General features: G+C 47.5%; 1 protein-coding gene across 3 annotated transcripts in view; it reads right to left on the bottom strand.

The window, feature by feature from the left end:
- Positions 1–27,849, bottom strand: part of LOC138577526 (E3 ubiquitin-protein ligase TRIM39-like) — a 527,031-nt gene that overhangs the window by 104,116 nt on the left and 395,066 nt on the right. For 2 of the 3 annotated variants that reach the window (XM_069649633.1, XM_069649635.1), the window contains one exon: positions 1,261–1,830. In XM_069649633.1, the coding sequence (XP_069505734.1) occupies positions 1,283–1,830 (548 nt within the window). In that variant the 3' untranslated portion in view covers positions 1,261–1,282. The remainder of the gene's footprint in view (positions 1–1,260; positions 1,831–27,849) is intronic. The other variant, XM_069649634.1, reaches the window with a different exon arrangement.

The raw sequence follows: 27,849 nt of genomic DNA on the forward strand, positions 1-27,849 counted from the left end.
CTGAATTTCCTTTTCAATCTTCTAATCATTCTACCATCATTGCTAGTGCTTACCTGACCTAATCCAAAGCAACTCTCACTAGTTCTGTATCCTATTTAGCGAAGTAAAATCAATTTTAGCATTTTCCCATTCATTGCAAACCACATTTAAAAGCATTTTGACCGGTTTTTAAAGCATTCCCGTTCTCTCCAAGCTTGCTGGGGCGGGGGGGGGGGGGGAGAGTGGTATTGAACTGCATTGTTGCTTGTTATTCCAGGTACCTGTGTGCCCTCATTCCATATCTTCATATTGCATCCTGGGGGGAGTGAGTAATAGGGGGAAAGAGTGATCATATTATCTGTTGATTGAAGTCATATCAAGTCTTACTTCTGTGTTACATTCTTTCCTATCCTTGCATTTCCTTGAACCATACAAAGTTTTCTCTGATATACTATTTTTCCTATTCCTACTCCTAATTGATTAAAGAGATTTTTGATATTGCAATATTACCCATTGCTGATCATTGTTCATATTCGTAAGTGTGATATTCAGATTTTATTCATATTCATAAAAGTGTAATCTATATATTGTCCAATTCTTCAAATAAATCTTTTAATTTGCAAAACAAACCTATTTCTTGGTTCATTGAGACCGGGGGAATTCAGAGAGAGGGGCGTTCTATAAGGGTACATCATCCAGAATTAAAAGAACTTGGACATAGAAATATATAAATAAGATTTCCATTGGGTATCCCGATAGGGGTAGGCATTGACTTAGTTGGAGTGCCGGATTGAAATCACTTACAATGCCGCACCGTCCCTGACTATCCACCAATGGCCATAGTCCTCCCCACACAGACCATTGCCCTTCACCTTCAGAAATCGCAAAAAATGCAGACTAAAACAGAAATACACAGCAATGCCTCCCTCCCATCAAATACCATATCACAATGTCTGGTATGGTTGTTTCAAACACAGGACAGCTCCTCTCTTGAACAGAGGGAAAGTACCAACCTTTGATCCACCTCATATACATCACATTGCTCACCCAAATAACACCCTCCCACACAAAAAATAGATATCGCCCTCCAGCTACTTACAAACAAGCTAGTTCGTCCTCCCATCTCCCCAGGCAGAAGGGAGGGACACGCCCTAATCTACCTGCTCCAAAATTAGGCCAGTTATAAATCCTTCCACACACCAAATATGGGCCAGGGGGACCCAAACACAATTATGTACATCTCTACATTGTCAAAATGAGGCTAGTCTACACTCCACTTACCTCTCATCTTTCTCTGCTGATCTTAGCTATGTTCTGTAGCCGGGAGAATCCGGAGACCTGCAACGTTTCCTCCTCCATCTCTAAATCCAGGATTGAAGAGGGGCTGCAGAGTGCGGGTCTGAAAGGAGGGCCCGGAAAAGGTGAAGAGAAGAGACCTGTCTTGCACATTGTACACCAAGAACCTGCCTGCCTCACAGTCCAAGAAGAAACCCAGGGTTTTGAGTGGCAAATGGGGAGTCAAGGGCTTCCAGGGGTAGGTGAAAGCCCAGTATTTTCCATCCATGAGCCGCACTGTCCAGAAACCTCCCTCGGGTGATATTGTGGGCCATCCCTTCCTGCTCACAGACTCATCACACACACCCAGAACCCAGGCTGTCTTGTTCCCCACCTCCACCTCCCAGTAATGTCTTCCTGAGCTCAGCTTCTTTCTTCCCAGGACATAAAGGTGTGGATCAAATCTCTGGGCTGTGTCAGGTAGTTCCTGATCTCTGTCTCCAAGTCTCACGTTTCTCCCATCTTCGGACACGATGAGCCAGGGATGAGCACTGCTAGGATCCAGAGTCACCTCATCTGTAAAAGAGAAAAGCACAGGTTCAGCAACCTGACAATGACAGCAAACGCTTGGTAAATAACAGAGCAGTGTCAGACAGCCAATCATAGTAGAAGGAGCAACAGTTCACCCAATCAAATAGAGATATGCAGCCATTCACATGGTGAGACACAGGGAACGGAAAAATAGAAAAGGGTGAATGAGAGAGGGAAAGATAGACAGTAAATAACGATAGAGAGACATGCAGAGGAGAAAAAGAAAAATAGAGTGAAAGTTAAAATGGAGAGAGACAAGCAGAGAGCAAAGTGGCAGAGGGAGGGCTAAAGTGGACTGACACCAGCGTATGACGGTGAGCGAAAGAAGGCAGCAGCAACAAAGACAAAGGCAGAGAGATAGGAAAGGTTGCACAAGAAAGGGAGAGAGGAATGATAAAAACGCCCAAAAGAGGAGGGGGAAAATATAGACCACGTAAGAGTTAGAATGAGACTCAGCAGAGAGGGGAAAGAGAAAGAAAAGTAGAGGCACGCTAGAAAGAGAGCACACAAAATTAGAAAGCGAGGAAAAACAAAGAGTCAAAGGGATGAAGCAGTAGTTGTGAGTTCTGAACATTCAGTCATCTTAATGTAGAGCACTGGTCCTGGAAACCTCAGAAAAAAATGTCTCCTTCCTTCCGGAAAGCTCACAGGGGGAATACAATTGCATCATATCTGGGCAGTGCAGGAAATGGGTCGAAGTTCTCCAGATTCGGAAAAAATGATCTCCAGGTATCCAGGGGAAAAGAAAAAGGCCCCCAATGATTGCACAAACAGCATGGCCCTAGGATACAGAGAGAAGAGGGCAGAGGGAGGGTCCCGGGTGCAGATAAACCTGTGCTTAAGGGCCTCCTTTGGAGGGAGGCGGTTATAATCGCAAAGATATTGCACCCCGTTTAGGTGGAGTAGGTCCTGCCAATGTGATGTGCATGACGCCACATGCTTTAACACCAATGGAGCTTGAGCGGTGAGCAGTGGTATAAATTATACAAAAAACATCAGTGGTGTGACAGCCACTGTGGACAAACATACACTTAATATGCATAAGAAAATAACGATATCCAGTAATATTATCGAAACATAATTATTTATTAACTAAACCATTAACAACGAAAAAATGCTGAATTGTAAATTAAATATATATGGGGGTGGGGTAAATGGTTAAAACGGCTTGGGGTGGAATTAAAAACATGGCTCAACGGGGAGCTTGCTAGAGGGGACCACCCACATTAATATATACCTCTAATTTCTTTAGGTAAAATCACTTAGAACCGAAAATAACTATTCTCCATACTCAACGGCACTCCTACATCCACAAGATAGTTTCCCCCAGAAAAAGCCATTCAAATGACACTGTGGAAAGTCCATGGTAAGTTTGAGAGGAAATGATAAGAGTAATGTCATGTGGTACAGCAAACTGTTTGTTGGAACGTATTAGCGAATTGGAAGAATACTTGTACATTTCTGTTCCGAATTTCACATAACTAAACGCAAACTAGCTTTTGCAAGTTTCGAACTGAAGTGCACTTCAATGCTGCGTTGCTAGTGTTTCATGAACCTGGAGAACGTTCTGGTTTAAGTAGGTTTGTATGCGAGCAGCAGGCACAAATAGAAACATGGTTTCTTGTGTTTTCTTTGTGGATCCAGGCAGCCCCTATGCCTTCAATATGATCTCCCGGTCCTCTTTGTCGGTTTCGGTCTTCCTCAAGGCTTCGGACGTCTCTCCCTCTCAGGTTCTTCGGTCTTTGTGCTGCCTCTCTTGCGCCCCCCGCCCCCTCCCTGAAGTGTCCGGGGAGAGACTGTACAAGACTACGGAGTAAGTTAATGTGTGATTTAATTATCATAACAAGTATATATAGACATTAGGGAGGAGGGAGATTGTACATCCTTCAGTCCGGCTGGCAGCAGTTTATCTTCAACCAGTGCTCCGCATTCCATCTCGCTCGTCATCTCGATAACACGCTCCCAGCTTCACATGCTGGCTTCTCGTGCTTCTCATTCTTCTCGTGCTATCCTATCCAATAGTATGGATATTACACATCTCCCTTCCTTTATATACAATAATATAAAACACCAAAGGTGTTGACACTAGTTCATATACAACTTCACACAAAGTCCTCCATCCCCCTGGGCTTGCGAATTGTTCTCCCACTTCTGGATTTGTAGGACAGCTCACTGATGCGACTGGGCAAGGAAATTACTTCAGATTTGTTGGATCTCATCACTCGCACATTCTTCATCCCACATATAACATTCTGATCTTTCTTATTCGCTACTTCTCTATGATCCACTTTCCTTCCCTCCTTTTGCTTCCTCATTGTACTACTTCTGCCCCCATCAGAACATTTGTTGTCATCACATATCCATACTCTTTCCACATTCCAGATTTTGCCATCCTCAGTTCTGACAGAATGTTTGCATGCTTCCAATACTCTGATGGGCTTGGACCATTTACAGGGACCCTCTCTGAGCACCGGGGGTAAATTAATTCTTACCATTTTCCCTACCACAGTACTTTCATCATACTTGCCCATGGGTCTTTTCTCATCATAAACTTTTTTGTTTCTCAATTGTGTATTTCTTATATTTTCACACACCAACCCAAAGTCCTTGTTGACTCTATTGTTCTCACTGCTTAACCACATAGGCGCTAATTTGGTGTGTGCCTTTCTACCCCTACTTAACTCAAACGGGGAAAGACCTGTAGTCGAATGGGGTGTAAATCGATGTGCAACAATTCTCTCCTTAACTGCTCTTTCCCAATCCATGGCGTTGGACCATGCCAATCTAATGGTCTGTTTCAACACTTTGTTAAAGCGTTCTACAGTACCATTTGTTTGAGGATGGTAAATGGCACTCCTTTTATGTAATATAGAATACTTTTTGCAAAATTCTTCCATATCTTTAGACCTAAATTGTGTACCATTATCTGTCAAAATGCTGCTCGGGTAACCTTCCCTTTCACATATTTCAGATAAGAATTTGATCACTGTATTACTAGTAATTTTTGGTGCAATAAGTACTTCAACCCACCTAGTGAGAAGGTCAATTAGTACTAAACAATATTTTTGTACACCAGCACTGCATACTGGGCCTAACACATCCATTCCCACATCTTTCCATGCCTTATCCGGTATTTCAGTTACAACCATAGTTTGTTTTACTCCCACACAACTTTTATCATTATTATTGCAAAGGATACAATCCCTAATGTGTCTCTCAATTTGCAGGTCACATCCTGGCCACCAGTAGTCATTTCTTATGCGTTGTTTAGTTTTCACCATCCCTTGGTGTCCTTCATGACCTAATTCCATGACTCTTCTTCTCAGGCTGGTAGGCGGGATTATCTTGTCTCCTCTCATAACTATGTCTTTATGTATATGTAATTCCTCAGCAATAGGCCAATATTCTGAAAGATTGGCTTTCTCAATCAACGCTTTGTTCCATGGAGCTTGACTGCATATCAATCCTTTAAGATTGTCCATATCACTGTCACCTTTTATGGCATCACTCCATTCCGTCCTTGAAATAGAAGTGGACTCAATATTAAGAACATTTTCAGTATCGTCATCCTCATCTGTAGTTTCTGATGTATTAGTCAAACATGACAAACAATCAGCTGTAATGTTTTTTGTACCTGGTACATATATCACCTTACAATTATATTCCTGAAGTAGTATCACCCATCTTCTAATCCTGTTGGATACTTTGTCTAATCCCTTGGACATAATAACATGAACCAACGGTTTGTGGTCAGTCCGGAATTCCACTTCACGTCCCCAAATAAAGCTCCTGAACTTTTCTGCCGACCACTTAATTGCCAAAGCTTCTTTTTCTATTGCTGCATACGATTTTTCAGCACCCCTAAGAATTCTTGAAGCGAATGCGATTACCATCTCTCGTCCTTCATGTTCCTGAGTGACGACAGCTCCTAATCCAACATTGCTGGCATCTGTGGTAATTATGACTTTCTTATCACTAATGAAATTTTTTAATGCTGGAGCCTTATCAATTGCATTTTTGATAAATTCAAATTCATCCTCGCATTCATTGTTCCAATCAAAATTCTTCTTCTTATTGGCCTCACGTAAAGGAACAGTATGTACAGCAAAATCACGAACAAACTTAGAGTAGTATTCTGCCATACCTAAAAATGTACGTACTTCATCTTTGTTACTTGGTCTGGGCATATTCTTGATTGCTTTTACCAGTTGTTCCTTTGGAGATATTCCTTCGGCTGATATCTTATGCCCTAAATATTCAATTTCAGCACGGTCAATTTTGCATTTTTCTTTACTTAATTTCATCCCTGCTGCAAACAGTTTACCATACACCTATTTCAATCTTTCATCATGAAGTTCTTTATTATTAGCATAAATCAAAATATCATCTTGGAAACATACCACTCCTGGCACTCTTTCAAATAGCTTATGCATAATCTTCTGAAAGACGGATGCTGCTGACACGAGACCGAACGGCATCCTCCTAAATTGGTATAATCCATCTGGTGTAATAAATGCCGTAAGATGCTTTGACTTCTCATGTAACTTGACTTGATGATATGCTGACGTAAGATCAAGAGTGGAGAAATGACTCAAAGGTCCAATGGTAGATATAAGCTCTTGAATATTAGGCAGGGGATGCCTATCTGGTATGATTCATTTATTGAGTTCTCTCAAATCAATGCAGATTCTTAATTTTCCTGATTTCTTCCTGAGAACTACCAATGGTGACACCCATTCACTAGCATTTATGCTCTCAATTATGCCTTGACTTTCCATGAGCTTAATCTCTCTCCTGACTTCATCTCTCATGGAAATAGGAATGTTCCTTAACTTCTGCACAACAGGCGTATGATTGGATTTAATTTTTATCTCATGCACATATCCCTGAAGACATCCTATCCCTTCACGAAACACTTTTGTCATGGCATCTTGAGAAGTATAATTCTTCACTTCAGTACTATCTGTCCGTTTGTTCAATTCATCCTGAATAACAAACACAGATTCTTCAGCAATGGAATCAATTTTCACTTTTAATTTGCTTTGATGTGTCCAGCTTAATAGGGGAGTTTGACCTGAGTCAGTGATATAGATCTTTCCATTGGCTCTTCTTCCCTTAAATTTCAAATTTCCCCAAAACCATCCTATGGTATCTATTTTTACACCACCATATGCCCTGGGTTTAATATCTGTCTCATGTAGATATTCATGTCTTTTTTTATCCCATAGCTGTTGTGGTACTAATGTATACTTCGCTCCTGCATCAATCATCATGTCAATTTCAACACCATCAATATGAACCTTGGCCTTGGGACTGTCTAATACCCTTTCATCTTCATCATCCATGACCACAAAGACACATTCTTCCCCTTCATCTTGATCACTGCGGTCACTACTAGAATTCCCACCAATCCAGTTGGTGGACATGCTACGAAATCTGCAGCACTTGGAATAATGTCCCTTTCCTTTGCAACTACTACATATGATCTTCATTGCTGGGCATTCAGGATCATCTGCCCAATGATTTGCACTATCGCATCTGTAACATCTGCCTTGACGTTTCTTTCTTGAGTTGATATTGAAATTTTCTTTCCTGCCATAGTTGCTTGGAATGTTTCTCTGATTAATTTTGTGCTTCCCTTTGTCCAGTGATGATTGATGTGACTTATTGTACTCTTTCTTCTTTATTCTGGAGTTGGTCACCATAGCTATGGATTCTTTTTCATCAACATTCTCACATGTTAATTTAGCATGTTTCAGACTGCTTGCTTCTAATTTGACAGATTTCATCTTGTTCTCCAGTTCTTTCACACATTCCTCAGTGTGCTCCACTTATTTTGCTACCCTAATTACAATATCTAACGAAGGATAATTTTCAGACCATAGCTTCTCTCTTACTTTAGTACTTCTGCATTCCAACATGAATTGGTCTCTTAGCCTTTCATCTAATTGTTCATTGAAGTTACAGGTTTTGGCAAGTTTACGTAAAGCAGTCACATATTTTTCAACACTTTCTCCCTCGTCCTGTGTTCTTTTGCCAAACTTGTACCTCTCCAGAATAATACTCACTTTTTTTTCATAGTGTTTGTTTATTTTCTTTACTGTGCGTTCATACTCATTAATATTTACATCTTCATCAGCAGTAAGTTCTGGTAAAGATTCATATTTTTCTTGACCAGCAGGTCCTAAACAATGCAATAATAATGATTTTCTTTTGTCAGCACTGCAATTTGGTCCACACACTACACCTGCATAGTGTTCAAAGGATCGTATCCATCTTTTCCACGGAATGATGGGTTCATCTGTATCAGGCATAAACAATGCTGGAGGAGGCACACTACTAAATGCCATCACTGCCCACTGTTTATGATGTTTAATCCACCTATAGTTAACGTGGTTTAATATAAGGTTCACCAGAAAGCTCCTCAGTGAATATAAATTAGTACCAAGTAGATTGACTAAATGGTGTCCTTAATGTTTATTTACATCGCTCCATATATTATTATTGCTTTTAAATTCTTTAACATCCACATTACTCTGAAAAACTTAGTTGTTTCCTTGCAATAACACGTCTCCTGAGTAAGATGAACACCTCACATATGACTAGTCCAAACCGCATGCAGCATTTCTTTATCAATGCTATTTAGTTTATGCAGAAAATTGATGTGTATGTCCCTTTAAGACTAAGTCTTTCTCACGCATGCGTGTGGAAATCCAGGAAGTAGTTGGGCGTAATTGAACAGTAATTCTCGGAGAGAAGATAAAGTCACGGCAGCCCAGCACATACAAAGATACTCCGTGTATATATAATATTAATCAACGTTACCGTTTGACAATTCGGGCCGCTGCAACGCTCGGGGCTGAGCGGAGCGGCCTATGATGTCAGATGATTAGTGTAAAACAGCATCCTCGTCGCCATTTGAAGTGTCCGGGGAGAGACTGTACAAGACTACGGAGTAAGTTAATGTGTGATTTAATTATCATAACAAGTATATATAGACATTAGGGAGGAGGGAGATTGTACATCCTTCAGTCCGGCTGGCAGCAGTTTATCTTCAACCAGTGCTCCGCATTCCATCTCGCTCGTCATCTCGATAACACGCTCCCAGCTTCACATGCTGGCTTCTCGTGCTTCTCATTCTTCTCGTGCTATCCTATCCAATAGTATGGATATTACACTCCCCCCGCAGTACTTCGCTGGAGCCTGGCCATGCGCCTGTTCGATCGCGTTGTTTTGGCGGGCTCTCGTGCATGGGCTTTCTTCTTCTGTACACGGTGGCCCAGAGACGCCGTAATTCCTCCATCTGCATCCCAGTCAGCAACTTCAGCTTCTCCGTTTTCCGATCTGGTACTTCGCTTGGGGTGCCTCCAAGGAGGGTCGGTCAACTACATTAGTCCTTCCTCCATCTTTAAGCCACTCCGCGTTTGAAGACTTGAACATTTAATCCAACTCCGAGGATGACTCACGTTGGCTCTGGGCCTCCTCCTCGTCCCAGTACTTTGCAATGGGCATTCACTTGAATACACCATATTCTTCCTCATCACAGTAATGGGGCTTTCACTGATCTTGTGATGTCTGCCGCTGCCGATGGAGCGGGCGGCGGCAGGAGAGTGATCGCTGCCTTCGGCGGAGGCCGCCTCGCTCGCGGTGCATGCAGGGCGCAGCGCGGCAATGATACGCGACTCTTCGTTGGGCTGCATAAACCCGGACTGGCGCCAAACCGCCAGTTCCGGTGATACCTTTATTTTTCCCCCTCCCCTTCCTGTGTCACGTGACCTTGTCGTCAGGGCACGTGACACCACATTCCTCCCCAATTTGGAGGTAAATTCACGGACAACAACGGAATACATTTTAGCTTGGATTGCTGTCTCTTTTACCAGTTCTTTTACGATATACCCCGTCTATGACATACCCTTGGAGGCGAGATGACGGCTTGGGCTTCTCCCTTAGGCTGTAGCGGGTGCTCCGTCCTTTGGGCGAGATGTCTACGGCGGTCTTTGCCCCCATCTCTGTCTCTGGATGGTGTGGTCCGTCTGACTCTTCCGGCGCATCTTCACTGTTTGACGGCATGGGTCTTTGGGGCGTATCAGCGGTCTTTTCCTTCGGGGATAGTGGGTGTTCTTCCCACATCTCCGGGGGTACTTTCCTGAAGTGGGATATGTTCCGGGTTACCGTTTCCCCTCCTCGGGTGGCAGTGACCATGCTGTGGTTGGTGGCTTGAACTGTCCACGGACGAACCTCGAAGTTTAGGGACATCTTCTTTGGCTGTGCTCGGTTCTTGACGAGGACTGTGTCTCCTGGGTTTAGTTCTTGATGGTACGCGCGTCTGGCGATGCTTTCTTGCTCGTTGTGCCTCTTCCTTCTTGCGTCCATTTCCGGGATGTCTGGCTCTGGTGCAACCCAGTGTGGATGTACTGGGAGTTCCGCCTGTATTGGTACTCCAAACATAAGGGCTGCTGGGCTGATTCCAGTGGCTGAGTGTGGGGTTTGCCGGTGCGTTCTCAGAAACCGATACACTGCCTTCAGCCAGGGGTGCTTTTGTTCCTTGGCAATTCTGATCACCTTGTTCAGCGACCCCATGAAGCGTTCCGCATCACCATTTGCCTGAGGCCATCGTGGGGTAATTCGCTGATGTTTCACGTTTACTTCTTTGAAGAATTCTCGTAGCTCCTGGCTGGTGAATGATGGTCCATTGTCACTTTTCACTTTCCTTGGGATCCCATGCGTGGCAAATATTTTCTCCAGCGCGAGGATAGTGGTTTCAGCGTTCGTGGATGACACATGATCTACTTCGGGGTATCTGCTGAATTCATCTATCACTACGAGCAAGTATCCTTCACCTGCAATGGTGCAGTGGTCCATGCTGACCGCGTCCCATCGCTTGCAGCTCCGTGGGACACTGTAGATCGGTTCTGGGTTCTCCGGTCTCCTGGACGCTTGGCAGGCTGCGCATGACTCTACTAGCTCTGTGATTCTTTGGTGCATGTTTGGCATCCACATCCGGGACTTGAGGTACGCCGAGGACTTGACAATCCCTTGATGTCCACTGTGAGCTAGTTTGAGTGCTCTCTCTTCGAGGGACTCTGGTAGTATGATGCGGTGACCTTTCAGAATCACTCCTTCTGGTGCTATCGAGAGTTCGTGCCTGATCCCAAACAATGCTCTGAGTTTGGTTTGAGCTGGTATGGTGCGGTTGGATGTTGACATGAGATAGTTCTTCCAGCTTCCTGATTGAATGGCCGAGGTAGTGTATTGTAGAATTATGTCTTCTTTTGTCTCCTGTATTATTTCCTGCAGTGTCAGGGCTCGCGGCCTGGCGCATGCTACCACGTGACAGACGTGCTCGTCCGTTTCTCTTGCATGATGTTGTTCGCTGTCGGTAGCGGGTCGTGGATGGCAGGACAGATAGTCTGCCGGGTTATCTGAACCTGGCCGGTATTCTACCTCAATGTTGTACGGCTGCAGTTGCAGCATCCACTTCTCTATGCGGGCAGGAGGGTGTGGAGCGGAACCTCGGAATATCGGTATCAGGGGCTTGTGGTCGGGGAAGACTCTTGCCTGTTTTCCTAATAGGTACACCTTGAAATGGGGGCACCCCCACAGTATTGCTAGGGCTTCCTTTTCTATGTGGGCGTAGTTTTGTTCTGGCTTCGTGAGGGCCCTGCTGGCAAATGCGATGGGGAACACTCTGCCTTCGCTGTCTGTTTGGGCCAGCACAGCTCCTAGGCCCACGGGGCTGGCATCCACAAGGAGTTCAGTCTGCCGTTCCACGTTGAAGAAAGCCATAGTCGTGGTGGCGGACAGGGCGTCTTTGATCTGTTGGAATGCCTGTTGGTGGACTTCGGTCCACTCCCATCTTTGGTCCTTCTTGGTCAGTTCCCTGAGAGGGCTCGCGATGCTGGCAAGATCGGGGAAGAAGCGCGCGCAGTATGTTGCCATCCCCATGAAACTTCGCACCTCCGAGGCAGACTGGGGAGGCTTGAAATCTTTTATGTCCTGTACCTTGGAAGGGTCAGGGGATACACCTGCTGCGCTGAAGATGTAGCCGAAGAAGCATAGTTCGTCCTTGTCGAATTCACATTTCTCTGCATTGAGGGTCAAACCCGCTTCTTCAAGTCTTTTCAGGACTGCTGCCAGTCGTCGGTGGTGCTCGTCCTTGTCTGAGGCGTATACAAGGATGTCATCGCTGATGTTGGTGGTACCTGCCAGCCCTGTGATGACTTTTCGGATCTCATGCTGGAAAACCTCTGCGGCGGATGAAATTCCAAAATTCAGCCGCTTGTACCTCATGAGGCCGAGGTGGGACGAAAACGTGGTGATATATCGTGATTCTTTGGATAGTCTTAGCTGGTGGTATCCTGACCGGAGATCGAGTTTGCTGAATACTTTCGTTCCTGTGAGATCCACGATGAGCTCATCAATGGTGGGAGTTACGTGGCGTTCTCGGCCGATGGCTATGTTGGGGAGCCTCATGTCGATGCATATTATCACTGCGTTCGGCTGTTTCGGTTTCTGGGCTACCACCATTGGCGAGACCCACGGGGTCGGGCCTGATGTCCTCTCGATGATTCCTGCGTCTTCGAGTTTGGATAGCTCTTTCTCTACAGCAGTTCTCAGGTGAAATGGGATCCGCCGGTGGCGCACCGCCTTAGGTTCAACAGTAGGGTCTATGTGTAGTTTGATGGACCTCCCTTTTAGGCATCCGATGCCCTGAAATAGTTTCTTGTGACGACCTAGGATGTTGCTGAGTTCGTCGTGTCGAACGCTGAATGCGAAGTGTATCAGCTTCAGTTTCTCCGCTGTTCTACAGCTCAATAAGGTTTCGCAACCGGCATCTACGACGTAGATCCGTGCGCGGCAGTTTGTGTTGTTGTGCGCAAAGTCAGATTTGAACGATCCCTGCACTGGGAGGGGTTTTTTGGATCCATAGGCATATAGCCTGACTTTCTTCTTGTGGAGCTCTGGTTTTGGGTGAAGTCTGTTGAGTGCCGTCACGGGCATGACGTTTACTGTCGCGCCGGTGTCAATTATTACTTTGAGTGGGTCTCCGTTGGAGAGGACTGTGCACGATGGTCTCTTCTTCTGGCGTGATCGGCCTGATTTGACTGCCGATATTAGGTGTACGCGGTGTACTTGTTTTCTCCCCTTCTTCTTCCTTCCTTTGTTCCGTCTTTCGGGGGATGAGCTGCTGTCGCTGTCGTCGCTGTCGCTCGAGCTCGGGGATCTCTGGGACTCATCGACTGCTCTCGCTTTACCTCTCCTCGCTTGTTGGCGGGGATGTTCTCTAGGTGCGAATTTTCTTCATTGTTCATTTGCCGGGCGTGAGCCTGGGTCTTTGTCATTCCTGTTCGGCGGATTCAGGCAGACGGCTGCGTAGTGGTTAAGGCGATTGCATTTTCTGCATGTGGACCCCCAGGCGGGGCAAGATTCGCCTTTATGCCATGGGCCTCCGCACCATTTGCAGGCCTAATCTCGTCCTTGTGACGGGTGGGGCCTCTGGTTCTGTTTCGGGCGTGTGCTTTGTTGTTTGGAGATCGCTGCTACGTCTTCTGTGGGTCTGGGGCTGTCTAACGGTAGTCTCTGGATGGCAGCTTCCATTACCGCTACTTGGTCCTCTGTCTGTTCACGGAGACGCGCTGTCTCGAGAATGCGCGATAGTCGCATGTTCTTCTCTGATAGAATTGCCCTTCTTAGTTTTTCAGAGGAGATCCCATTGATGATTTGGAGGCGAATGGCGAATTCTTCGTCTGGGAATTCACAGCCTACGGCCATTTCGCGAAGGCGAGCATGGAATTTGTCCACCAACTCTCTCTTGCGTTGTCTTGCCATACAGAAATGGAACCGCTCATAGTCCGGATTGAGGTCAGGCTTAAACATGTTGGTGAGCGCAGCTCTCGCCGCTGTGTAGTCAATGTCGCTCCCGCGGTTTGGTAGGGCGTTGAAAAGGCGCAGAGCTGCTGACCCTACGTTGAGCAAGAGGAAGATGCGCATCGTTTTGGGTGTGGCGATGTCTCTGGCCTCCAGGTGCATCTCAAATTGTTGTAGCCATATTTCCCACCTGATGGCAGCTCCGCTGGTGAAAGGGTCGAACGGTGGCATAAAAGTTGTTAATGTGGGATCGCTGCGCTCATCTGTGATGCTTCTCCTTGATGATGATGAGCCGGTGCTGATCCTTGTCGGGCTGGTGTTTGGGCTCGACATGCTGCTCTATCGGGTGACTTTGGTGGCTGAGTGTAGCTGGTGATGTTGTCGTGGCCACTGGGGTGCCTGGTGTGATGGCACGTGGCCCCACGTGGAGCGCTGCAGTTCTGGGTGGGCCGCGTGTGATATGCGCGGGCCGCGTGTGACAGATCGTGTTGTGCTTCTCCTGGGGTGCTGGCGTAACAGGTTTTTTATTTTTCCTCTATTGTTAATGTTTTTTTTTTCCACGAGCGCGATGTACGCGCGGTTGTAGGTGCGGCCAGCAGGATCAGGCATTGAGCGTGGGCAGAGCCGGGGACACGCTTACCGGCATTCGTGGCGTTTTCGTGGGTCCGTGGATGCAGCGGCTCCCTCCGATGCCGGGAGGCGTGCAGTCCACAACCGCCTCGTCGCCAGTGTGATGTCTGCCGCTGCCGATGGAGCGGGCGGCGGCAGGAGAGTGATTGCAGCCTTCGGCGGAGGCCGCCTCGCTCGCGGGGCATGCAGGGTGCAGCGTGGCAATGATACGCGACTCTTCGTTGGGCTGCATAAACCCGGACTGGCGCCAAACCGCCAGTTCCGGTGATACCCTTAGTTTTCCCCCTCCCCTTCCTGTGTCACGTGACCTTGTCGTCAGGGCACGTGACACCACAGATCTTACAAACATACAAAGGAGAGGATACTTAATTAGAGGAAGGTACGTGAGCTGGTGGGAAAGTAGTTTATCATTATTGGGAAACCACGTCTGCCCATGGCGTCCGCCCTGTAACCCAGAGGGGGAATCCCTCCCCATGAGATCCTACCTCTGAGTACCATCACAAGGGGGACTAATGGATAGCGGCCTCACCTCCCTCGCCTTATTTTAAGCATAGCTCTCAACTGAAACGCTTTTGGCGGGTGTCACCCGCCCTGTGAAGGGCTGACTCACCCGCCAAGCTTCCTGCAAGCCCATTCATTCCAATGGGCGTCTCACCCGCCAAAAACAAAATCGGGTGATTACACGCCCCTTTGTGACACAAATGGTTGAGAGCTATTTTTTAAGGGTCTCCCCCTTGGGCAGAAGGGAAGACATCACAGGATTCGTCACAGGGGGATCAGGAAGTAAAGACTGCTGGTCTGCAATGAATAGTGAGTGAATCTCCTACTCAGCCCCACACTACTTCTAAACCGACAGTGATCCCAATCGTAACGGAAAACAAGGCACAACACAATAGCATAATTAATTTGCCTCCTTTGGTAATGTGGGCTAAGGGCAGGCTATACCACCAGAAGGGGGTGTGAGCTGACAACAGTAGCAAACCAAACACCATAAGAACAAAGAATCAAAAATAAAACAATGTCCAATCAATGTTATATAAAAACAAGAGCCTTTAATCACACTGAAAATGCAAATAACTAATCAAAAACCCTGAACATCCACCTTTGCAGTCTTTAAAGAGCAAAGGGACACACTTGGTGAAGAGACCACTGCAGGTCAGACCGTGTTCAGTAGCAATGCTTATAAAAAGGAAATGGCTGCTCAAAAAGGTAGAAAGCAGGATCTTTTGAGTCACTAAGGGCTTTGAAGGCAGGCCAGGGGGATATACCCACACACAGTACCTTTAAATCCCGCCTGGCCTCTTGGCATTTTTACTTGGTTGATTCTGTGTCAAGTCGGTGGTTCCCAGTATATTGCTTAAGTCGAGGCAGGTCAAGTCGGCTCAAAGTGGTCAAACAGTGCAGAGTTGTCTCTGCAGCGATGATCAGCTTGATTAGGTGAACCGCAGACAAGCAATAAGTGAAGTCACAGTCTAAATTCAGCAGAATCATTTCAACGAGGTACAACGGGCGAGTTGCAGTGCTTGGGCCGTGATCTGTTGAAAGGTGCTGGAGTGCAAACAGGTGATGGGACAAGTCAGCGTCTCAACAGCAGACAAAGCGGCAGCTGTTAAAATCAGCTCCCGTCTTTCGGAACAGCTTGAAAGGCATCCCACGGTGGTACCATCTCAAAATTTGATGAAAGCAGGGAAACATGATCCAGAGCTGTTCCTTTGCTTCTGGTCCTGTGTGGACCCAAGCCAGGAGCCCCACGGGCCAGGTGTGTCCGTTCTTTCTACACTTTACAGCCACGGGGGGGTGTAGAGCACACTTACATGATTCTGCCACCTCCAATGAGCAGGTTCCCATTTACCAGTGTCTCAGTTGCAGTAGGACTTTCCCAACCTGCCGGTCACCTGACATGTGCCCTTAGTTGGCAGAGGAAAGAGCCTTCTGTCTTTACCTTTGTGGCAGAGGACTTCAGAATAGGCTGTATTGCCAACAGAGTCCCAGTGAATACTTGTGTTGAAGTTCAAAGATTAATCAATGAAGCAGAGGGCTCGCCGCCTTATAAAAGCAAACTGTTAAAGGGAGCTGGTCCAAAGCAACCCTGCTGTAAGGGACACAATCCAGGCCGTGTCTGCTGACATCATACCCATAGTGCCTTGACTGCAGGAAATGCGGAGGACAGAATGTTGCAGAGGGACCTAGCATAAACCAAGATGATGGAACCTCTATCTCATTTCCCCCCAATAATTAAATACTTAAATAGCTCCACTTCCTCCCTACCTATCCCTTGGTCCCTACCGTCTCCTTACCATCTTCTCAAGCCATCCCTCTTTCTCCCCGGGGCCATGCCCCTCCATCTTCAAAACCTGTTCCCCTGGGGTAGCCCGTTTGTGCAAACAGCACCAACCCCATCCTATTCCCCCATTGTGCTTCACTCCCCCTCATCTAAAGGGGCCATGCCCCTGGCAACAAAAAAAACCTCCACTGAGGTGTTCTTTCTGACCCCCCAACTCCCCACCTCTTTCTACTTCCTACTCCTTACTATCTCTTCCACCTGCAAGGTCAAAATCCACCAGCTAATAACTATTCCCAAAAATTGACAGGTGAACACCCTCCCCCCTGATAATCTTGAAACCCCCAAACTATTCCTTTGTGCTCTAAAACCTTCACCGCCGCCGAGGCACAACATGTTACATTTCTCTATGTATTCCCTTCCTTGCTTGCTCTATTGCTCCCTCACTTCTCGCTCCCCTCCAAACTCTCCGCGGCAACAGCTTAGTCCAAACTGCATGTCCTTTGGGCCACATTTTTCAGACCCATACCAACTCCCTTTCCATTTTTCGAATAAGAGCCCCACTTGTGTCTCTTACTAGGTCATTTTCCCCTGCATAATTATCACCCCCTGTGGAGACCCACAGCGTTCCTTCAGCCCCGCCAACATAGGCAGCAGCTGATCCCAGCGAAACCCCCCTGAACCGGACCACCTCATCAATGCCACTCTGTAGATGCAACCCAATTGCCTGCCAAAAACTCTTTTCTCCACCTCCTTCCCGCCCACTTGACAATAGAGTGGCCCACAAACCAAATCTGCGGCATCTTCCCCGGCCTCCGCGTAGCATCTGAAAATGAAATTACAATGTCACTTTCCAGTCACGACCACCCCACCACATTCAGCCCTCCCCTAGACCCCCGACCATATTTCAACCGCCCCTTACCCTAATATCCCCTTTGTACCTCCCAGACCTGCACCGACCCAAACTTTTCAACTTCCTCGGATAAGTCCAACCCACTACCATCAGATGCCGCAACCCTACTAAACCAATGAGTTCCAAGCTCCTACTCCTTTTCCCCCACCGCTACCCACACCTTCCTCAGACAACCCATCCTCACCTGACCACCTCCTTATCCCCACTACGGAAACACCCCCAGGTCCTATCCTACCTGTCCCCCTATAAATTGTACCTTACCACCCATCCTTTAAACAATGCACCTACCCCAACTTAGACTCCCTTTCACCTCTATCCTCTTACCCTCCTGTTCACCCTTGCCCCCCACCCTCAATCACCTTCCTACTATTGCCCCGTGTTGCCCATCCTGCACTTGGGGGCCTACGTGCACCCCGTCCATGCAGGCCCTTTTCCTCATCACTCCTCTTCACCACTGCACCAGTGGCCAAAACTGCGCCCCCGTCCATGCACTCCAATCCATATAACTTACTCTTCCAGCACCTTGCGTCCACTACACAAGGTTTCCCACCTGCACCAGGGGCCTTGGTGCACCCCCGTCCATGCAGTCATATCTCCTCACTTCACCCGGCTGCACCAGGGGCGCTGCCGCACCCCCGTCCATGCAACAAGCCCAGTTCCTCCCGTGTTGTGCGTACTCAATTCCCACCCTAGCATGTTCCCTATCTCCTGCCCCTCCTGCGAACTGTGGCTACTACTGTATGCTCGAAGTTGCAATATCTTCTTAACCTCCGTTCTTCTATTGTATCTACTCTGTGCTGCTATAACCCTCTCATGTCCCCCCAAAGCTTGCTCACCTTGTCGTGCGGCAAGTGTGAGGGCTTCACCACTGCTTCCACGCCCTCCCAATGACAGCCACCACCCCTAACATTTTTCACAATTACATCCACCCCGCGGCCCTCCCCCGCCCTACCTAAGCGTCTTCCTCCTCACCCCTCTCCTACACCCTTGGGATCGCCCCCCATAACCTCCACCAAACTTTGCACCCCCTTCCTTTTCCGATAAACTGATGCCCCACACTGAAACCCCCCACCTTAACTGCCCTACAGTCCTTCCTCCCCACCTCCTTGCCCCGCTCCTTCCCTTTCCCTCTGTCCCCTGCCTGAAAACACTGTGTAATTGGATACCGACCCGCACACCTGCTGCACTCGTGTTTAAATTTGCACATTATCCCTGTGCAGCCTTCTTTATTGAAAGCCCAACATGCTGCTGAGGGCTGCCCCCTGCCTCCTCCCCCCACCCCTTCCGGGGCAGGGCATCCAATAAAGGGCCGGTAAGGCACGGGTAAACCGCTTGCCGTGTGTACCGTTGGAGCTGCCTCATCTGTGCCATCCATTGCAACCAGAGATCCATATCTATCTCCCCCAAACCGCCTGACTGTCCTCCGCCAACCTTGCTCTAAACTCCTCGTCATAACGCACCCACGCGAAGCTCCCGAAACTCATGAATGCCTTTCTAATCACGTCCATGTACTTCAACAGCGCCACACATCTCTCTGAACATTTCTCACAATAGACACTTGCGTATATAATAAATGCTGACGTCCAATTCTCGATCGTCATCGGTACCCTTGGACGCGAGGCCAGCTCCCTCTCTTCCTCCTTAGAACCAACTTTGGCTCTAACTTTCCTATGAAGCAACTTAAACACATCCACAAATTCCCCTGCCTGTATCTTATCCTTTGTTGTTGTCATCAAATGTGCTCCCAAAGGTTTTGTGATGCCCATGTATGGTAGCTTTTTCTCCTTGCCCTTCACCTTTCCCTCTTTTTCTTTTGAAACCTGTACCTCAAGCGCCAATGGCACAATCACCTTGTCTGTCTGCACCTCCAACGATCAATTGTCCCTTGCTACAACCACGGCACCAATAGCCTGTACAATAATCTCTCTCCTCACCCCTTGCAATCCTGACCCTTCCCTTCTTGCCCCCATTCTCGTGTCCCCCCCTCTGCCATGCAGTCCCCTTCCCGCTCACCTCTTTCTGCCCTGCCATCGCCCGTCTGCAGCCTGGCCTCCACTCCAATGCTCCTCTTCTCCTTCCCCTTAAGTGCCAGGCTATTACTGAAGTCTATGTAAAAAGGAAGAGTATACTCGTCCTTGGCACTTAAAGGGTTTTAATGAGCTCCTGCTGCGGGGACAAAACATGTCAGCAGTCTCAACCAGCCAGTAATCCCCCCGACCTCTAGCCCCCCAGTCCCTTGCTCCCGTCATTCACAATCCCATCTAAAGCCCCTTCTCGCTCTCCCCCCTCCTCCTTACTGCCCTATACCCTTCATCCTCCCACTGCCCACATATTCTTCCATCCCTTCATCATCACCCATGAAATACCATTGCTGTTGCGAGCACATGCTCGGGCCGGGCAGATCCTCCTCTTGAGAGTCCAGGGCGTCCGCCCCGCCACTCCTTTGGCGTCTTCTCGGCGGGGCCACAGAAACCCTTTCCTGTTCTTCTCTCGGGCGAGGGGTCCTCTCCACCCTGTGGTCTTCCTCGCTAGGGGCCGTGCTGTGCCCTCTAGACTGTCCTCGCGTAGTTCGTGGAGGGGCCGTTCTTAAACCCTCTCTATATTCCTCCTCTGCCATACCAGGGGCTGCTCTGTGCCCTCTGCCCGAAATCCTCCTATCCAGGGGGACCGCTCCGCGCCCTTCCCTAACCTCACTAATTGATGGGGACCACTCTCTCCTCCTTCCACCGCACTCTTCTGCATATATTTACCTCCTTTGCCCCTCTAGCCTGTAACCCCTCTCTGCTCCCGGTCACCTTCACCTTCATGCCCCCCCCGACCTACACCTTTTTGGACACTCCTAACGTCCCCTTCAACCACCTGGTCATTATCCCCCAAACCCATATCTGGTCTCTCTCCCAACTGCACTCCCCTCCTGGACGCTCGCTTGTCAATCTCCCTGCGTATCTTCCTACCCCTGGACTCCCAGGCCTCCCCCCTGCCCGCCGAGGGGCTGCAAGCTACCACCGCTGCGAGCTCCCCATCTGCCGCTGCTCTCCGCTGCTGTCTACCTGCACCTACATCCCCTTCACCCGTAACCTCACCCTCAGCCCCCTCCAGCAGGGCTTTGGATGCCCTGCTAATGATCCTCAAGGCTTCCCTCAGGGGCTTTGCATTCACCAGGCTTGAGCAGTGCTACTATGCACCTGCACAACGCCCTGCTGAACCACCTAACTAACCCCGAGCCCCCCCCCCCTTTTTAAGCACTGAGCAACCAAGAAAACCTGGTGCCAATAATGCTGGAATGACGCCTGAAATAAACCAATCCAGCTTCTAATTAACTGCCCAACGGACAAAACTGCCTGGACCAATAAAACAATGGATTGCCTGCCTATATTAACCTTAACATATGTTTATTGATTTCGTGACACCAGCTAGCCTGTAACCGCAGGAGCAGTAAAGCAGGCAATATCCCCTGCGTGCAGAAATCAGGCCCTAAATTCCCAACTGAAGATAATGAATATGTATATAATTATATATATGCCCCCAAATCCAATAAAGCCACGCTACGTATTTGACGTGAGAAAACAAATCCAAAGGCAAGAAAACTCCTCTACCAGCCGGAATAATAACAGGGCGGCCCCTTTAAGGAGACTGCACTGCCAACTTGGGGCCGCACACAGCAACCGCGCCGTACTGGGCAAAATGACACAGTTCTAACGCGGGAATGGCAGCACCCGAAAATACTAACTACCTAAAATATGTCCCTACGAAAGAGGCACCACCACTCGAGAAAAATATGCCCAGGACGACCCGCTGTCCTCCCGGCCGCGGGGGCCTAAATGCACATTCGAGGACCTGCGAGCAGCTCCCAACCCGACGCCATGAAAGTTTCCGAACGAGATAACGCTCCCTCCCACACACAAGAGGACCTGCTAATAACAACGCACGGTGGACTGGGGTAAGCGGGGTACCTTATATACGGTACCCCCAACTATGAGTGAATTTATTTTTATTGTTTTAATTATATATTGTCAAACAAACTAAACCTAAACCGCCCTCGCTAACTAGGAACCCTACCTCACCTTCACCAACACCAAACTAGGCCCAGACGCAGGGAAGGCTCGGAGCAGGCGACCAGGACAAACACACGTCCTAACCGTCGCCTGCTCCAGAACCTTCTCTCCCCCCTTAAATACCCCCTAGGGCGCTCTATGTGCAGGCCGGCTCGCTGGCCTGTGCAGCGCCAAAAATCACCCCGGTGGGAAATACTTCACATTCCCCCCAGAGCCCCCCATCCCATGTCCAGTGGTGGACAAAACTATTGAGCAGAGGAGTAGACGAGTGACATCCTGACAAGAAAGATATCTCATCTAAGAAAGAAGTCTGGGCACTTAAACCCCCCGGGACTGAGTGACTTTTTGTTTCCTGCCAGGAGAGGGAGGGCAGAGCCTTATGGAAAGAGGGAAGGACTGAGGGCTACAGTCCTAGAAGGAAGTTTGACTTTTTGTTGTTTTGCTCCAATTGATCTCAGTAACCCAGAATCCCTTTGGTTTTTGTTATTTTAAATTCTAAAGGCCCATAGTACCCGACATCTGGCTGTGAGTTGTCTGCTGATCGCTCAGCCTGTGACAAGACACACAAGAGAGGAGAGATAAAAAAGCAGTACAAGTTCAGAAGAGGGACAAAGTGAAAGAAAGATTTTCTCCACAGGAGCGGATGGTGAAGTAAGTCACCAGCTCCCCAGGAACCGAATGAGGCCAGACAAGCTTTGCTTAAGGGTCCATATCGTGAAACACTCTCTTGACTTAATGCTGGATTTACTCAGAGCAGTCAGAAAGGTCAAAGGATATAGGTATCATGTTGTCATCTTTGCTCTGGCCATACTTAACAATTAAGTTATAGAGGCAAGGGCGCAGATTCCTCATCACTGAAGTGGTCTTTCACCGTTGTGGTTAAGGTGTTTAGCAGGCAGAATTTAAGCAGCTGAAGCCCCATATTTAAGAAAATGGGTAATGTGTTCTCGAAATTGGGATTTTAAGTTCTACAAACCTCCATTGCAGCCAATGAAAAATGCAGCAGTTACTCAAATTCCCTGGACAATTTCTTGTGGGCGTTCAAAGAGGCCACATTAAGAAGGAAAATATGTTTTAACCAGCAGCCGTAGAGACTTTAAAAAAAACGTGTAGAAATAAAGTAGTATACTAGCTACGAAAGATGGCAGGATGGGCCCACATTGGTAGGCAGACTTTTAAAAGAGTGGTAAGGTGCTGTTGGGCTGGCAGGTGACTGTATAATGATTATGTCAGTGGATATTGCACAATACTATTAGATACAGTGTCATTCTAGTCAGGTGTGTGGGCCCTAATCCTAATATTCTTTCCTCAATCCCCTCTTCTTTAGTGACTACAGCCCCATTCATGTGACAAATCCAGCTAGTATGAAAGTGTGCCATTTCAAACCCCTTGGTCCAGTAACTGCAGGTGGACGTTGCTATAGAATACTGGTTCCCTCGAAATAAATTGCTCACATCCCTGCAGCACTGCAAGATGAAGGTCACCCCGTCTCTTGTACATGGTCTATCATGGTGTTGAAATGGCACTCCTCTAGTGGAAAAAGGAAAGTAGGACTACATTGGTTGTCACTCATCTTAAAATTCACTAATGGAACATTGTGTATTTAAGATCCAAATGTAGGTAATACCAACTGATAAACTTTGTGGTACTAGAGAATATATGCTGCTTTCAAGAGTAATGGACCCTCACTGAGATTCACAAACAAGGCTATGCAACATTCCACATTTGTGCTACAAAAAAGGCCCTACCCGGGTCCCAAAGTGCTGTCTCACTATTAGGGTTTCTATTATACTGGGAGCGCAGACATTGGTGGTGGAGGCGGTATGTAAGAGGCAAGCTCAGAAGCTCTACCACAGTAGTTTGTTGCTTTCATTTCGACAAAACATGGGTGGTAAAGGCAAGGCTCCAAATACTATGGATTTGGTTGGTAGAGATGGAAATGATTCCACCTCACAGTCAACCTGCCTGGCAATGGAGGATTGTAATTGCACCCTTGTGGATGATCTGAGGGTTATGAGCAAGATAGTGACAACCTAACTCAAAATGATGCACGTGATATCCTCTTTACATCAACCTGTGTTGAAAAGAGAAGTAGGGCTACCTCTGTAGACCTTTTGGCAAGAGCATTTTTAGGACACTGAATGGCAGGGTGGAGTCTGATTCTTCTGTTCACTGAACCTTTCACCTGGACCGGTCATCTGTTGATTCACTCCGACAAGTTGGTCCCTTTGTGTAGCGCAGGGCTCAAATACAAGTCAGAGCCTATTATCATTAAAGGGTCTGATAGCTGTAGGGCAATACTCTCGAGCACCAAGACAGTTTGGTCCGAGCAAGTAAACGTCTCTGCTACCAAACCCAATATCGGTACCTCCACTGGTTAATGTTAAAGGATATTTATACTGCATACTATATCACCACCGGAGTGTTCCCCTGGGGCTCTGGTGGATCTGAAAGGTAAGAGGGTTGGATGGTTTAGTAGGGAATATCGGGAAGAGGGAGAGCAAGAGTTGTGATGTCCCGTTGACAGCTTCAGTTCGGTTCACGCCGTTCACTGAGCATGGGTACGATTTACGGGTTGGTAGACTCCCACGTGCTGTTGTGCAGGAATATCTGTAAGTCCCAGGCAGCCTCATCAGGTTGTATTGTTAAAACCAACAATTGGTGAGTGAAGTGTTGTGGAGCTTCCTACTCAACTACCAGTGGAGAGGTGCGTGTGCCTTTAAGGGAAGAAGACCAGCTGACCCTTAAAAGGCTGCCTCCAGCACCCTTGTGGTGTAAGCCCTGCGGTGAAAGGGCTGGACTAACTGCTGGTAGGCTGTTTGGCGCGTGGCATTACCAAGGCCATTCAATGGCTGTTCAAACTACCCCGGTTTCAAGGACACAGACACAGAAGAAACGTGAGCGACCAGGAGGAAATGAGGTGAATGGTGAACACTGAGCTGCAAATCAGCGGTCATCAAGAAAAGTAAGTTGCTTTTATTCCTGTGCCTCAACGAGTGACGAGTTAAATGCTGTCACTCGGCATGCTACGGATGATGAACCAGAACTTGCCAACTGTAATGATTTGCCCCTGCGCTGTGTTGTGATAGAGAATGGGGTAAGGCCTGTTAGGGCCGTTTGCAACTGCACTGGTAGCACCATCAGTACTTCCAATCACTCAACCCAATGAAAGGAAACACTCTGCGGGATAGACTGAAGCAAAAATACACAGCCGCTTAAAGACGCTGCCTTACCTGGTGTGTTGTCGGCGTCCGCCTGCCCACGGGATAAGTTGAACGCGTGTGTGCGCAGGACCAGCTGAGAATCCCGCAGGGGTGGGGAGAGGGAGGAGGTTTCGGGCAAGTCTGGTGTTGGCTCGCCGGTTCGTACAAGCTACGCGGGTGACGGAGGGGATGCCGTGCTGCAGGTCTATGGCAGCGGAAATGAGGCTGGGACGCCGCTTGGGGGCTGCGTCAGTGGCGAGGCTTCAGGCGGGTCTCACGCGAGTGGCCGTAACTCTGCGCTAGCTCTCTCCGGTTCAGCGGTTGAGGCTGATGGAGCTGCCGAGTTTGGGGGAGGAGTCTCCCACACTTACGAAGTTGGGGCTGACAAAGTGGGCGTGACTTTGATCACCAGCTCGTCCGCTTCACAACACGAAAGCCAATCTTTCCCGACTGGGGATGTGGATGACGAGGTTTTTAGTACCTCATTAGGCACTTTAAAAGAGCCCTTTGCCCTGAATATAGCGTCTATCAGTGTACAATCCACCGCGGCAGCAAATGGACTGGCAGTTCACATATGTGAAGAACGCCGAGACTCACTGGATGTTGCTAACAACATATTAAGCAATTTAATATCCATGAATAAAGCACTTAGTGGTAATCTAATGAAGGACTCATCTTTGCATGGGGTGAATGTTCAAAAAACAGCCCCCAAACGTCAGAACGCTGAACTAAATGAGTCCAATAAGGACATATGGGCTAACGTCTCATATACAAACGTAGAAAGTCAGCAATCTGCGGCCCAAAGGAGAAGACAAGTCGGGCTTCTTCAGATGACTCGCCTTTTAGGCAGATGCATTCGCAAAAGAGGATTGCCAACACGAAATGCCTAGACTTGAGCAAAACACACCAGAATGTGCATGATTCACAGTCTCCTAACACGCTTATATCGGATACCCGAGAACTGTCTGACTCTTCATTTATACAACGCCCCTTCCCGAAGATAAGGAGGGGTAGAGTCCATAGACCCAGGAATACAAGGAAGCGTATCTCAGAGGTCAAAAACTTGGGGTATAATGATCCCAGTGTGACTTCTGAGTTACAAACTGCAATATTGTCTTCCTTAGCAATTTCCATGGCTCACTTCATGAAATTATATGAAAATCTGAATGATTCAATGAAGGACCTCTCAACGCTAACTGCTTTAATGAACACTAAAATAGTCCACCTGGAGCACACATGTAGTCAGTCCCATGGGAATATCGATGATGCCTTGAAAAACCTGAATGCTTCACTCAAATCCTTATGTGACCAAAAAAGAAACAACTCTATTGATAAAAAACTCTTGGCTGACGTAGCTCGTGAAGCACTCGCCTTGTTTAAATATGAAGAATTGGCCCTAGTAGGTGCCAAAAGAAAAAATTATCCTAACAGCTATAATACAATGCGGAGAAGCTCAGAGCTAACGGGAGCGGTGTGCCCAGATCCTACATCGCAATCCGTTGACAGCTGCGCAGAGAGTGCTTTAAGCGAAGCTGTAATTGTCCCTAGAGGGCCTGTGGCGCCTGCTCTAACATTCCAAGATAAGTCCCTTGACCCTATTGGTAACAAGAGTTTGGACTTCGTCACCGATCCCCAGTCAAGTTGTGTTGGTGCTGTGCCACACGTCCCGGATCGAGCAGTTTGTAACTCACGAGAGTGTGAACAAATCATTAACATCTCATTCAACACGGCCTTTGAGCAGGCTAGAGCTTGCAAGAAAAATCTGTGTATTGAAGATCAAACGCTGACAACTTCTAACTTAGAATCACAGCTAAGTGGGCCTCCTAGCACTCAGGAAGGAGAAAAATTGAATGTATTCTCCATTTTTGGTGGCACTTCTAGTTCCTTCCCTGAAGTGGTTGAACAAAAAAAACAAAAAAATAAATCTACAAAGCCTGCGAAAAAATCTAAGAACCTGCCCGGGAAGAACAACAACAAAAACACGGAAGGACGAAAATTCTTGCGGAACATAAAGTTTGTTCAAATAGTGAGTAAAGAAGCGTGCAATTACGATCAAAAGGAGAATACACAACAACTTGAGTTGCAAAAAAAAGCTGCCACTCAACAAGGACCAAAAGAGACAGACTTAACGCCCAACGATATATCAGCGGCCCTCTTAAATATGTCCACAAACGATGATCTAGAAGAAGTTGAGGTATCTCAAGTTGCCCCTCCAAAGATCCAAAGTGAGAACACTCGCTCTGATTCACTTCCCGTGAAGACAGTAGGGTCGGCACACATTGAATGTCCAGACAATAAGGTTGAAGTTGACTCTGTCGTCGAAGTTCCAATTACAAACCATGTTGTGGCTCCACAGAAAGTCAGAACCAAGACGACTCGAACTTGCCATCTTATTAAGGAATCAGGATCTCCTGCGTCGGGTCCACTTGCACCGACAAGCACACCGTTTGTGACAATGCAAGAAAGAAGGCGGAAATTACATAAAGAACAAGCACAAGTTTATCGGAATGAGTCCATTAGAAAAGAGGGCACACACGCCTCTTGCACCCGGGATGTAGCAAGAAGAGATGGCAACTCGTACAAAAATCACATGAAAGACAACTCATCAAGTTCTGCGTGGGATGCAGGTGTGAACTCCCTTGGAAGAAAGAAAAGTGAAGGCAAAAGAGGTTAAGACTCATCACCGATATTTAAACTGATGATTGAGAGGATGGACTCAAAGGATAAATTGATCTTAAATAGAACAAACATCATCCGATTATTCAATTTAATTCCAAGCCTACATGCCATCAAGTCTGACGACTTAAAAATCGCCGAATTTCCTAATGAAAGAGGGCACGACAAAGTAATTCTTCACGTGATATCGTCATTGATAGCTAACACAATTGTTGAGGCGAACGTTGCACTAGTCTCACTCGGATTCGAAGTCTATGCGCTGGAAGCCTTTAGCAGGAGCCCAGTCGACCAAGATGCAAGAAACTCCCATGATGCCCTAAGCTGCTTGCAGCAGAACACAGTGATACGTTCTGAAACGAATGAAGATACCACTCAGTA

Source organism: Ambystoma mexicanum, chromosome 1p, assembly GCF_040938575.1.
Source record: "Ambystoma mexicanum isolate Mex_15411 chromosome 1p, UKY_AmexF1_1, whole genome shotgun sequence".
NCBI classification, from domain to species: Eukaryota; Metazoa; Chordata; class Amphibia; order Caudata; family Ambystomatidae; genus Ambystoma; species Ambystoma mexicanum.